The sequence below is a fragment of the Panthera onca genome, chromosome B4 (assembly GCF_046562875.1).
Source record: "Panthera onca isolate mPanOnc1 chromosome B4, mPanOnc1 haplotype 2, whole genome shotgun sequence".
NCBI lineage: Eukaryota > Metazoa > Chordata > Mammalia > Carnivora > Felidae > Panthera > Panthera onca.
This window is the reverse complement of record NC_138345.1, coordinates 76,714,567-76,727,937: the sequence shown is the minus strand read 5'-3', so window position 1 is coordinate 76,727,937 and position 13,371 is coordinate 76,714,567. Positions and strand designations below refer to the sequence as shown.

At 36.0% G+C, this 13,371-nt stretch overlaps 1 protein-coding gene across 2 annotated transcripts in view; it reads left to right on the top strand.

The window, feature by feature from the left end:
* Window positions 1-13,371, top strand: part of FAM186A (family with sequence similarity 186 member A) — a 76,809-nt gene that overhangs the window by 28,403 nt on the left and 35,035 nt on the right. The window contains exon 2 of one of the 2 annotated variants that reach the window (XM_060657645.3): window positions 12,790-13,006. The exons of the other annotated variant lie outside the window; for it this stretch is intronic. Coding sequence (XP_060513628.3) covers window positions 12,790-13,006 — 217 coding nt within the window. The remainder of the gene's footprint in view (window positions 1-12,789; window positions 13,007-13,371) is intronic. 2 annotated transcript variants of the gene reach the window in all.

Sequence of the window (13,371 nt, the reverse complement as noted above, 5' to 3'; positions counted from 1 at the left end):
CCACCTCATACCGGTAATAATGGCTAAAATAAAAAACACAGGAAACAACAAGTGTTGGTGAGAATATGAAGAAAAGGAATGCTCCTGCACTGTTGGTGGCAATGCAAACACTGGTGCAGCCATTGTGGAAAAGAATATGGAGGTTCCTCAAAAAATTAAAAATAGAACTGCCCTATGATCTAATAATTGCACTACTAGGTATTTACCTAAAGAAAGTGAAAACACCAATTCAAAAAATATACACACCCCTATGTTTATAGCAGCATTATTTATAATGCCAAATTATGGAAGCACCCCAAATATCCATTGATAGATGAACGGATAAAGATGTGGCATATATATACAATGGAATTTTTTTTTTTTTAACGTTTATTTATTATTGAGAGACAGAGAGAGACAGAGCATGAGCATGGGAGGGGCAGAGAGAGGGGGGAGACACAGAATCCAAAGCACAGAGCCCAATGTGGGGCTCGAACTCACAAACCACGAGATCATGACCTGAGCCGAGGTGAGACGTTTAACCGACTGAGCCACTCAGGCACCCCTACAATGGAATATTATTATTCAGCCATTAAAACAATGGAATCTTGCCATTTACAACAACATGGGTGGAGCTTAAGAGTATAGTGCTAAGCAAAATAAATCAGTCAGAGAAAGACAAATACCATATGGTTTCACTCATAAGTGGAATTTAAGAAACAAACGAGAAAGGAGCTATCAAAAAAGAAAAAAGAGAGAGAAACCAAGAAACAGACTCTTAGCTATGGAAAACAAACTGATGGTTACCAGAGGGGAAGTGGGTGGGGGGGTGGGTAAAATAAGCTATGAGGATTAAGGAGTGTACTTGTGATGAGTACTGGGTGATGAATGGAATTGTTCAATGACTATAGTGTAAACCTGAAACTATTATAATACTGTGTGTTAACTATACTGGAATTTAAAACAAATTTTTTTTTCTTTTTTTCATTTTTTTTTTTAACGTTTATTTATTTTTGAGACAGGGAGAGACAGAGCATGAACAGGGGAGGGTCAGAGAGAGGGAGACACAGAATCTGAAACAGGCTCCAGGCTCTGAGCTGTCAGCACAGAGCCCGACGCGGGGCTCGAACACACGGACCGTGAGATCATGACCTGAGCCGAAGTCAGCCGCTTAACCGACTGAGCCACCCAGGCGCCCCTAAAACAAAATATTTTTTAAAATTTCCTAAAAACCACTACGTGAAAAGTAAGAAGATAGAGTTTAAATTAATAAATTTTATTCCAAATACTATCATTTCCACATTTAATCAATATAAAAATTATTAATGAGATATACATTGTTTTCGTTATTGGGTCTTTGAAATCCAGCCTGTATTTTGCTCTTACACAAATTGCATGGTAAATTTTCATTAGAAATATTTGATCTATATTTAGATTTATAAAATTTATATTTGAAGCAGTAGATTCACATATCAAGTTCTTTCAAAGGTAAAATTTTTCCAATAAATGAATTGTTAGTTTTTAAATTTGGATTAGTTTATTTCTATTTAAAATGTATTTCCTGTCACACTTGCCTGTTACAGTTGCTCAGTAGCCACATGTAGCTGGTGGCTACCATAGTGGATACTGTTGCATCCACAGGACTCCTGAAACAGAATGCTACGGGCAGCAGTGACAGTCACAGCAAAGTTTATTGCAATGAGAGGCAAGGCCAACTGATCGGGACTGACACTCTTGACCAGAGTGCGGTCTCGAACAGCCGGGGTACAGAGTTTTTATAGGTGACCACATCATCTTATCATCACCTGGGAACAGAACAAAGAAATAGTTCCCAGATGGGGGTGGAAACAGTTCAGACATGCCCTTGCCCCAATCCAATCAAACACTAATCCAGTTGATTTTCCTTGAACTTTTGTTCCCTTGATTGATAGGACAAGGCTGTTATCTCTTAATCTACAGTGTTAAAACAAAGCTGTTATTTCTTAAGGCTACAGGTTAGCCCTACATTACAATTTAACCCTTACAGATACCACAGCTCTAGAGAAACTCTTGCATATATGCACCAGGAAGAATTTTCAGAAATGTTTCCATCATCATTTGTAAAATCAAAATACTGGTAACAAACAAATACAGAATGAACAAACGAATAAATAAATTATAGCATATTTACACAACAAAATATTAAATAGATGTCAGTGGAAGTAAGTTCACTATAGATACACACTTCACTTCACCATGGGTAAACTAGAAAGCACAATGTTGAGGGAAAAAAGTAAGTCACACGAGTATATAGAGAATGATTCAGGAACAGGCAAAACGACACCATCTATTGTCTAGGGATGTGCGCGCGTGTGTCTGCTACAGGGGAGGCAAAACTTCACCTCTATCCATGTTAAGTTTTCAGCCAGGGTTCTTTAAAAGACAGATTAACAAAAGATAAACAGTTCATTAGCACGTGTAGTGTACAGCATACGGAAGAAATCGAAACAAAGAGTAACTCAAAGCAGTTTATAGTAGCATCTTCAACAAAGAATAGTAAATCTGTGGCTAGATGACAGGACAAAGGAGAGCAATGGTGGTGAACTGTGGGAAGGTTATTATGCACCAGATTATTTTGATGCTAATAAATCTGTCTTCAGTAGAAAGAGTTTTATCCTGCCTTTAGGCAGAAACGAAGTAGGGTAGAGGGAGATTTTCCTGCATTTGTTGCTTCTTCATTGCCTTTGGCTCAATAGTTTTTACATCAAAGAGGCATATTTTGGGGTGACGTGTTCTGGTTTCTCTCTGCTAAAACAAATTTCTGTCAAACAGGTGGTATAAAACAACAGACCTTTATTCTCTCACAGTTCTAGAGATCGGATGACCCAGACACTGAGTCTGGTCACTGTGACTGAAACTAAGATGTCAGCGAGGTTGCGTTCTCTATGGACTCTTCCTTGGGGAGAATCCATCCCTTGCTCCTTCCAGCTTCTGGTGGCTGCCAGCGTTCTTTGGCTGTGGCCACATCACTCCAATCTTCAAGGCCAGCAACTTCAAATTTCTCTCTGCCTCATTTTCACATTGAACCTTCTCTGTAGGTTCAGTGATCTTGACCTCTACCTCCCTCTTACAAGGACACTTGTGATAGTGCTCACTGAGATAATTCAAAAACAATCTCTTCACCTCAAGCTGATTAATTTAATCACATCTTCAAAGAATTCTCTAAACTTGCACCAATGGGTTAACAAGGCTTAGGGCAGAAAGCCACCACAGGGTGAAAGCGTCCAGGGCTAGACATTAAGTAAAACAAAGCATAGGGTGCTGCAGGGAGAAAGCGCCCAAGGTTAGCTAGTGAGATGAGTAATTTATCTTTAAAGCTGTATGCTCCATCAATATTAAACTTTAAAGATAACAGCTAATTAGTTGTATCACCTACAGGAAAACACTTTCCATCTGGCTCCAGTATATCATTGTGCTTTGATCTCAACTTCAAATGCCAATTGCCCCCCAAACCCTTTGCTTCTTACACACACAGGTTAATGGTCACTATCTGATTGTTTCCTTCTGCACATTCACCACGTATGTAAAGTCTTGAGAGCTCAATAAAAACAGAGACAAAACTCCTGTTCGGGTCTCTTGTCTCCTCCCAGACATTAGCCTCTCTCATTTTCATTTCTGCATCTGCTGTCTTGCTGGACAAGAGAGAACTCCAGATTGAAAGTCTGCAACACCTTTTTCAATACGAAGTAACATTTACACATTCCAGGGACTATGACCTGATACCTTTGGGGGAAGGTCATCATTAAATCTATTACAGTAGTAAAAGTACAGAGAACAAAATTCAGGATAGTAGTTATCTCCTGGCATTGGGAAAGGGATATAGCTGCTATGGGGGGCACAGGAGCCTTTAAAGACATTGTTTCTTCAGCTGGACAATGGGTACACAAATGTTCATTTTGCTTTTGCTATTATTACCTGCATCTCAGGTTCTGTTCTACCCCACTCTAGATTAGATGGTCAAATTATGGTGATTTCTCTGCCCACCCTCTCATTCTGACTCTTCTGCCTCTGTGGCACATAGTAACTACTTAATAATTTGTAGCATTTATAGTGTTTATCATGTTACCTATGGTAAAAGTTTACCTATAGATTATCTCATTTAATCCCCATGAAAATCCAATATGGATAGGTATTATTCTTAATTCTATTTCAAATATGACAAAAATGAGATTTTTTAGGCTTGCTTTTTTAATTGGAGGATTTTTTAAAATTAAGGTAAAATTCATGTGCTATAAAATTTACCCTATTGATGTCTTATTCTGGGAGTTTTGGCAAAGACATACAGATGTGTGACCATCACTAAAATCCAGATTTAAAATAGTTCCATTTTCTCAAAATATTCCTCTTTGCCCTTTTGTAGTCTACCCCTCCCCAAACCCCAGCCCCTGGCAGCTGTTAGTTTTCTGTCCCTATAGTTTTCCCTTTCATGAATGCCATATAAATCAAATCACCCTATGTAGTCATTTGACTCCATTTTAGCATAAAGTATTCATTCAGCAATTGAAGGATATTTTGGTTGTTTCCAGTTTGGAGAAATTATGAATAAAATCACTACAAACATTCATGTATTCGTTCTTGTATACACACAACTTTTCATTTATCCTGAGTAAATACCTAGGAATGGTATTGCTAGGTCATATGGAACCATAAATTTATAAGAAATTGCCAAACTGTTATCTGAGGTAGCTTTACTACTTTGCATTTCCACCAGCAATGTATGAGAGTTCCAGTTACTCTATATCCTTGCCTGTGCTTGGTATCATCATTATTTATTTAGATCTTTGATTTCTTTCATCAATGTTTTTCATTTTTCATTTTCTTTTCTTTTCATTATTATTATTTTAATGTTTTTCATTTTTCAATGTACAGATCTTGCACTTATTTTGTTAAATGCTTACCTCCATATTTCATGTTTTTAAGTGTATTGGAAATGACACTTTGATTACATTTCAATTTCCAATTTATTGCTACTTTATAGCAATACAAGTTTTGAGTTTTGTATACTGGTCTCCTATCCTGTGAACATGTTAATGGTAGGTTTTTTGTAGAGTTTTTACATAGACAATGTTTTTGTCTGTAAATAGAAACCATTTTACTTCTCCCTTTCCAAATTTTATTCTTTTATTTCCTTTTCTTACCTTATTGTGATGGGTAGGACCTTCATACAATATTGAATAAAAGTGATTAGAGCAGAATCCTTAGAGCACTTTAGACTTCCACCGTTAAGTATGATGCTAGCTGTAAATTTTTCATAAATTCTCTTTATCATTGTGTGTATATATCCTATTTTGTTTATCCATTCATTAATCAATGGACACTAGGGTTGTTTCCACCTCACTGCTCTTATGAGTAATGTTGCTATGAACATAGGAGTCCAAACATTTGCTCAAGTCCCTGCTTTTAATTCTTTTTTTATCATTTTTTAAAATATTTAATTAATTTATTTAAATTTAAGTTAGTTAACATACAGTGTAGTATTGGTTTCAGGAGTAGAATCCAGTGATTCATCACTTACATACAACACCCAGTGCTCATCCCAGCAAGAGCCCTCCTTAATGTCCACCCCCCATTTAGCCCAACTCCCCACTCACCTCCCCTCCAGCAACCCTCAGTTTGTCTCTGTATTTAGGAGTCTCTTATGGCTTGCCTCCTTCTCTGTCTTTATCTTATTTTTCCTTCCCTTTCCCTATGTCCGTCTGTTTTGTTTCTTAAATTCCACATATGAATGAATATCATATGGTATTTGTCTTTCTCTGACTGACTTATTTTGCTTAGTATAATACACTCTAGTTCCATCCACATTGTTGCAAATGGCAAGATTTCATTCCTTTTGATTGCTGAGTAATATTCCATTGTGTATATATATATACCACATCTTCTTTACCCATTCAGCAGTCAATAGATATTTGGGCTCTTTCCATAATTTGTCTATTGTTGATCGTGCTGCTATAAATATTGAGATGCATGTGTCCTCTCGAATTAGCATTTTTGTATACTTTGGATAAATAACTAGTAGTGCAATACAACCCTGCAATTGCTTTAAATTCTTTATATACCCAGGAGTGGTGTTGCTCGGTCATATGGTAATTTTATTTTTAATTTTTTGAGGAACGACCATAGTGTTTTCCATAGTAGCTACACCATATTATATTCCCACCCACAGTGCACATGGGTTCCAATTTTCTATATCCTCACCAACATTTGTTATTTTCTATTTGGGTTGTGAAGTAATATCTCATTGTAATTTTGATTTGCATTTCCTTAATGATTATGATGTTGAGCTTCTTTTCATATGCTTTCCAGCCATTTGTTTATTTTTTTTGAATGTCTATTTAAATCCTTTGCCCATTTTCATATTGGGTTATTATTTTTTTAATATTAAGTTGTAGAAGTTCCTTAAGTAATATGAATATTAACTCTTTATCAGAGATGTGATTTGCAAATATTTTCTTTGACTTTTCAATCTGTTGTGTCCTTTGATCCATAAAAGTTTTACATTTAATTTAGTCTAATATGTCTATTTTTACTTTTGTTGCCTATGGTTTTGGTGTCAAATCCAAGAACATTGCCAAATCCGATATCGTTAAATTTTCCCTCTGTGTTTTCTTCTGTTTTACAACTTTAGGTCTTATGCTTAGGTTTTTTATCTACTTTGAGTTAGTTTTTGTATATTCTTTAAGGTAATGATCCAACTTCATTCTTTTGCATGCATCTCCAGTTTTCCCAGCACCATTTGTTGAAAGACTGCTTTTTTTTTTTTTTTTTTTTTTCACCATTGAATGGTCTTGGCATCTATCAAAAATCACCCAACCATAGGGGCACCTGGGTGGCTCAGTCTCTTGAGCATCCGACTTTGGCTCAGGTCATGATCTCACAGGTTGTGAGTTTGAGCCCCGCATTGGGCTCTGTGCTGATGGCTCAGAGCCTGGAGCCTGCTTCCAGTTCTGTGTCTCCCTCTCTCTCTGCCCCTTCCCCACTTGTACTCTGTCTCTCTCTCTCAAAAATAAGCATTCAAAAAATTTTTTAAAAAATTAAAAAAAAATCATTGACCATATATGCAAAAGTTTATTTCGGGACTCTCTATTCTATTCCCTTGGTCTATATATATGTCTTTATACCAGTACACTGTTCTAATTACCATTGCTTTTGTACTAGGATTTAAAGATGAGAAGTGTGTGGGGCGCCTGGGTGGCATCGGACTTTGGCTTAGGTCATGATCTCATGGTTCATGAGTTTGAGCTCTGCATTGGGCTCCTCACTGGCAGTGCAGAGCCTGCTTGGGATTCTCTCTCTCTCTCTCTCTCTCTCTCTCTCTCTCTCTGCACCCCCCTCAGAATAAATAAATAAACTTTTTAAAAAATGAGAAGTGTGTGCTGTCCAATTTATTCTTCTTTCTCAAGACCATTTTGGGTATTCAGGGTACCCATATGAATTTTGGAATGGATTTTTCTATTTCTGCAAAAAATATCATGGGAATTTTGATACAGTTTGCATTAAATCTGTAGATTAGTTTTAATGGTATTGATGTCTTCACAATATTAAGTCTTCCAATACATGAACATGTAATGTCTTTCTATTTATTTGTGTTTTCTTTCATTTCTTTTGGTAACATTTTGTAGTGAAAATTACAAATGTACAAGTTTTCCACCTCCTTGATTTATTCCTAGGGTTTTATTCTTTTGATACTATTATAAATGGATTTCTTAATTTCCTTTTCAGATTGTTCATTGTTGGTGTATAATGGCACAATTGATTTTTGTGTGTTATTTCATATCCACAACTTTGGCTGAATACATTTGCTAGTTCTAACAGTTTTTTCATGTGTGGAATCTTTAGGATTTTCTACATATAAGATCATATCACCTGAAAATAGAGACAATTTTATTTCCTCCTTTCCAGTTTGGATATCTTTTATTATTTCTTTTTCTTGCCTAATTGCTTTGGCTAAAACTTACAGTAATACGCTGACTAGAAGTGGTGAAAGTGGGCATTCTTGCCTTGTTCCTGACTTTAAAGGAAAACATTTCAGTCTTTCACTATTGACAATATTATCTCTGGAATTTCATATATGGTCTTTATCATGTTCAGGAAATTTCTTCTTATTCCTAGTTTTTTGTATGTTGTTATCATGAAAAGGTGTTGAATTTTGTCAAATGCTTTTTCTGAATCAATTGAAATGAACATGTGGGGTTTTTCCTAGTGTTCTGTTAATTTGGTATATTTCATTGATTGGCTTTCATACATTGAAACATTCTTGCATTCCAGGAATAAATCCCACTTAGTCATAATGTATAATCCTTTTAATGTGCTGTTGAATTCTGTTTGAGAGTATTCTGTTGAAGATTTTTGCATCAATATTCATCACGGATGTTGGTCTATAGTTCCCTGTCTTTTTCCTTTCTTTCTTGTGGTGTCTTTATCTGACCTTGGTATCAGGGTAATGCTGGCCTCAAAAAATGAGTTAGGAGGTGCTACTACCTCTTTAGTTTTTCTGGAATAATTGATAAAGATTTGGTATTCTTTCTTCTTTGACCACTATGGTATGTGCTAGCTTATAGTGTTATTTTTCATCACTTGGCTTATCAAACTTTGTCTTCACTCTCCTGTGTTCCTGACTTAAATTTTTGCTGCAATTGAGCTTTCCTTCCTTTCTTTCTTTCTTTCTTTCTTTCTTTCTTTCTTTCTTCCTTTGAGGTGACAGCTCAGAGCCTGGAGCCTTCTTCAGATTCTGTGTGTCTCTCCCTGTCTCTGCCCCTCCCCCACTCATGCTCTCTCAAAAATGAATAAACGTTAAAAAATAAAATATTTCAGCATCCCTTTTATTCCTGAGGTGAAATTCATAGATATAATATCTATACTCATACTTTAAATAATTAATATAAATAAATGTGAGGGCAAATAAAAGGAAAGTAATTTCTAATAACAGGCATTTCAGTGTGTAAATTCTAGGCCAACTTCACCAGAAGACATAATAAAGAAGTAGACAGAGGCTTGTACCTATATGTAGAATTAAAATAAATGTGAAAGCTATGAATATAGGTTGATACAAAAGCAGGTTTATCGTACTGATATTATATAACTATTAACGTTAGTGCATTGCTGTTGGTACTATGGTACCAACAGAATGGTAAAATTGTTGGAGAAATTCTAAAGAACATCTTTCCTTTGATTTACATAATATTTGCATTCCTGGAAACTTCAGTATATAATTAAACTAGGCAAAAAATATTTTGTTTATATTTTAACAGGAGTAAATTTCCAGGCTCAAATAATTATAAACAGATGTTTTTCTTTTTACCTACATGAATGTCTCAGGACAGTCAAAATCTATGCAGGATTGGGCCAGTTCTTCATCGTGTGGACTGTCCACTATAAAATGAGCTAGCATTCCTTAGCACCTTTCACTGAATATCAATAAATCCTTCCTTCCAATCACTGTTGCAACCAAAAATGATTCCCCAAATTCCCAAAGACATGTATGAGGTAGCAATTTACTTTCCTATTGAGAATATTGGTATACAGTTATAAGCAAAATAAATTTGCTGATAGATTCTTGAGAAGGTGAAGTAATGAAATAAAAGTGTTGAGGAATATCTGATACCTGCTTTCCACGGGTGAGGGCTAGGTAAAGAAAAAACAAAAAAGGAACTTCCTTTTACTTACTTGTTTACGGCAGTCATTTATAAAACATTTTCACATATGTTATACATCTCACATCAACTGTAAATTTAGTATCTCCACCATTTTTAAAAGTTTTTTATTTTCATTCCAGTATAGTTAATATACAGTGTATTCGTTTCTGGTGTATAATATAGTAATTCAACTATTCTATATGTTACTCAGTGCACATCGTGATAAGTGTACTCTTTAATCCCCATCACCTATTTTACCCATCTCACCACCCACCTCCTCTATGGTAACCATCAGTTTGTTCTCTAAAGTGAAGAGTCTTGATATGTCTCTCTCTTTTTTTCCCTTTGTTTGTTTTGTTTCTTAAATTCCGCATAGGAGTGAAATCATATGGTATTTGTCTTTGACTTATTTCACTTAGCATTATACTTTCTAGCTCCATCCATGTCATTGCAAATGGCATGATTTCATTCTTTTTAAGGCTAATATTCCATTGTGTATATATGCCACATCTTCTTTATCCATTCATCTGTCAATGGACATTTGGGGTGCTTCCATAATTTGGCATTATAAATAATGCTGCTATAAACATAGGGGTGTATATATTTTTTGAATTGGTGTTTTCATTTTCTTTAGGTAAATACTTAGTAGTGCAACTATTAGATCATAGGGCAGTTCTATTTTTAATTTTTTGAGGAACCTCCATATTCTTTTCCACAATGACTGCACCAGTTTGCATTGCCACCAACAGTGCAGAAGCATTCCTTTTCTTCATATTCTCACCAACACTTGTTGTTTCTTGTGTTTTTTATTTTAGCCATTATCACTGGTATGAGGTGGTATCTCCCTGTAGTTTTGATTTGCATATCTGTGGTGAAGGGTGATGTTGAGCATCTTTTCATGTGTATGTTGGCCATCTGGATGTCTTGTTTAGAGAAATGTCTGTTCATGTCTGCTGCCCATTTGTTAATTGGATTATTTGGGTTTTGGGTGTTGAGTTGTATCAGTTCTTGTTTTTTTTTTAAATTTTTTTTTAATGTTTATTTATTTTTTGAGAGAGAGAGAGAGAGAGAAAGCATGAGTGGGGGAGGAGCAGAGAGACAGAGAGGGAGGCACAGAATCGGAAGCAGGCTCCAGGCTCTGAGCTGTCAGCACAGAGCCCGACGTGGGGCTCGAACTCACCAGCTGTGAGATCATGACCTGAGCTGAAGTCGGACGCTCAACCGACTGAGCCACCCAGGCGCCCCTAGTTGTATCAGTTCTTTATATATTTTGGATACTAACCTTTTACTGGATAGGTCATTTGCAATGCAAATATCTTCTCTCATTCAGTACACTGTCTTTTAGTTTTGTTGGTTGTTTCCTTTGTTGTACACAAGCTCTTAATTTTGATGTAATCCCAATAGTTTATCTTTGCTTTTATTTCCTTTGCTTCAGGAGCTGTATCTAGAAAAATGTTCTATGGCTGATGTCAGAGAAATTATGGCCTGTGTTCTCTTCTAAAATTTTTATGGTTTCACATTTAGGTCTTTAATCCATTTTGAGCTTATTTTTGTGTATGATGTAAGAAAGTAGTCCAAGATCATTCATTTGTATGTAGCTGTTCAGTTTTCCTAACACCATTTGTTGAAGAGACTGTCTTTTTCCCATTGCATAGTCTCGCCTCTTTTGTCAAAGATTAATTGACCTTATAATTGTGGGTTTGTTTCTGGGCTTTCTACACTGTTCCATTGATCTATGTGTCTATTTTTGTGCCAGCACCATACTCTTTTGATTACTACAGCTTTGTGGTATAGCTTGAAATCTTGAATTGTGATGCCTGTAGTTTTGCTTTTTTTTTTTTTTTTCATGATTGCTTTGGGTATTCAGGGCTTTTTGTGGTTCCACATAAATTTTATAATTTTTTCTTCTAGTTCTATGAAAAATGTTCTTGATATTTTGATAAGGATTGCATTAAATGTGTAGATTGCTTTGGGTAGTTCATACATTTTAGCAATATTTGTTCTTCCAACCCATGAGTAGGGAATGTCTTTCTGTTTCTTTGTGTCATCTTCAATTTCTTTCATCAATATTTTATAGTTTTCAGAGTACAGGTCTTTCACCTCTTTAGATAAGTTTATTCCTAGGTATTTTATTATTTTTGGTGCAATCATAAATAGGACTGTTTCCTTAATTTCTCTGTCTGCTACTTCATTATTAGTGTATAGGAATGCTACTGATTTCTAGGTATTGATATTGTATCCTACAACTTTACTGAATTTATTACTGGTAACAGTTTTTTGTTGTTGTTGTTTTGTTTTGTTGTTTGAGTCCTTAGGGTTTTCTTTTTTTTTTTTTTTTTTTTAAGTTTATTCAGTTATTATTTCTGAGAGAGAGAGAGAGAGAGAGAGAGAGGGAGAGAGAGCAAGCACAAGTGGGGGTTGGGCAGAGAGAGAGGGAAACACAGAATTGAAACAGGCTCCAGGTCTGGGCTGTCAGCACAGAACCCAATGCAGGGTTTGAAGTCACAAACCAGGGGATCATGACCTGAGCTGAAGTCAGATGCTCAACTGACTGAGCCACCCAGGCACCCCCTTAGGGTTTTCTATATATAGTATCATGCAAATAGTGACAGTTTAATTTCATCCTTACCTATATAGATGCCTCATTTCTTTTTCTTCTCTGATTGCTGAGGCTAGTACTTCCAGTATTATGTTCAATAAAAGTGGTGAGAGTGGACATATTTGTCTTGTTCCTGATCTTACAGGAAAAACTTATAGTTTTTCACTATTGAATATAATGTTCACTATGGGCTTTTCATATACATCCTTTATCAGATTGAGGTATGTTCCCTCTAAACTTTGTTGAGACGTGCCTGGGTGGCTCAGTTGGTTAAGTGTCCAACCCTTGGTTTCAGCTCAGGTCATGGTCTCACAGCTTCATGGGTTTGAGCCCTGCATTAGACTCTGTGCTGACAGTGTGGAGTCTGCTTAGGATTCTCTGTCTCCCTCTCTCTGCCCCTCCTTTACTCATGCTGTCTCTGTCTCTCTCAAAATAAATAAACTTAAAAAAAAATAAACCCATTTTGTTGAGAATTATGAACAGATGTTTGATTTGTCAATAAACTGAGTATTAATATATTCCCCCTTCTTATTCTTATAGGACATTAATATGCAGCTGGCTGACATACTGCTCAATGTGCAGCGAATAATCAATCGCTACACTGTTGATGAGAATGTGCACTCCGGAAGGAAAATCTCCCTTCCAGAACATAAGAAATGGAGAATAAATTTCCTGGATAAAATAGTTACTTATGCTAAGAACAGTGAAATTAGAGAAAAGACTCTTTTGCACATCCTGGTCTGGTTGGAAGAATGGAGTAAGTTTTCAGAAGTGGTTCAAAGGAAAACCATGAAGTTAATGAAAAAGAGAACAGGATCTATAAGTAAATTTTAAAGGGTTAATCAGACTACCTTTAAAAGAAGACTAAGGAGGTTATTCAGAGAGTTATTGTCCACTGTTTCAGTAAGAATAAAGTAAGCACTATGTAGTCTTGCTTACTTAGTGCCAGCAATTCTGGGCTCCTTGCTTCTCTTCAAGCATGCCAGTATGCCTCTGCCCAGTGTCTTTATGCTTACTATTCCTTTGCCTGGAACACTGTCCACAAGTAGCCATGTGGCTCATTTTCTGCTTATATCTCACTTTAAAATGATGTGTTCTCTGACGATCTCCATTCCCTACTCC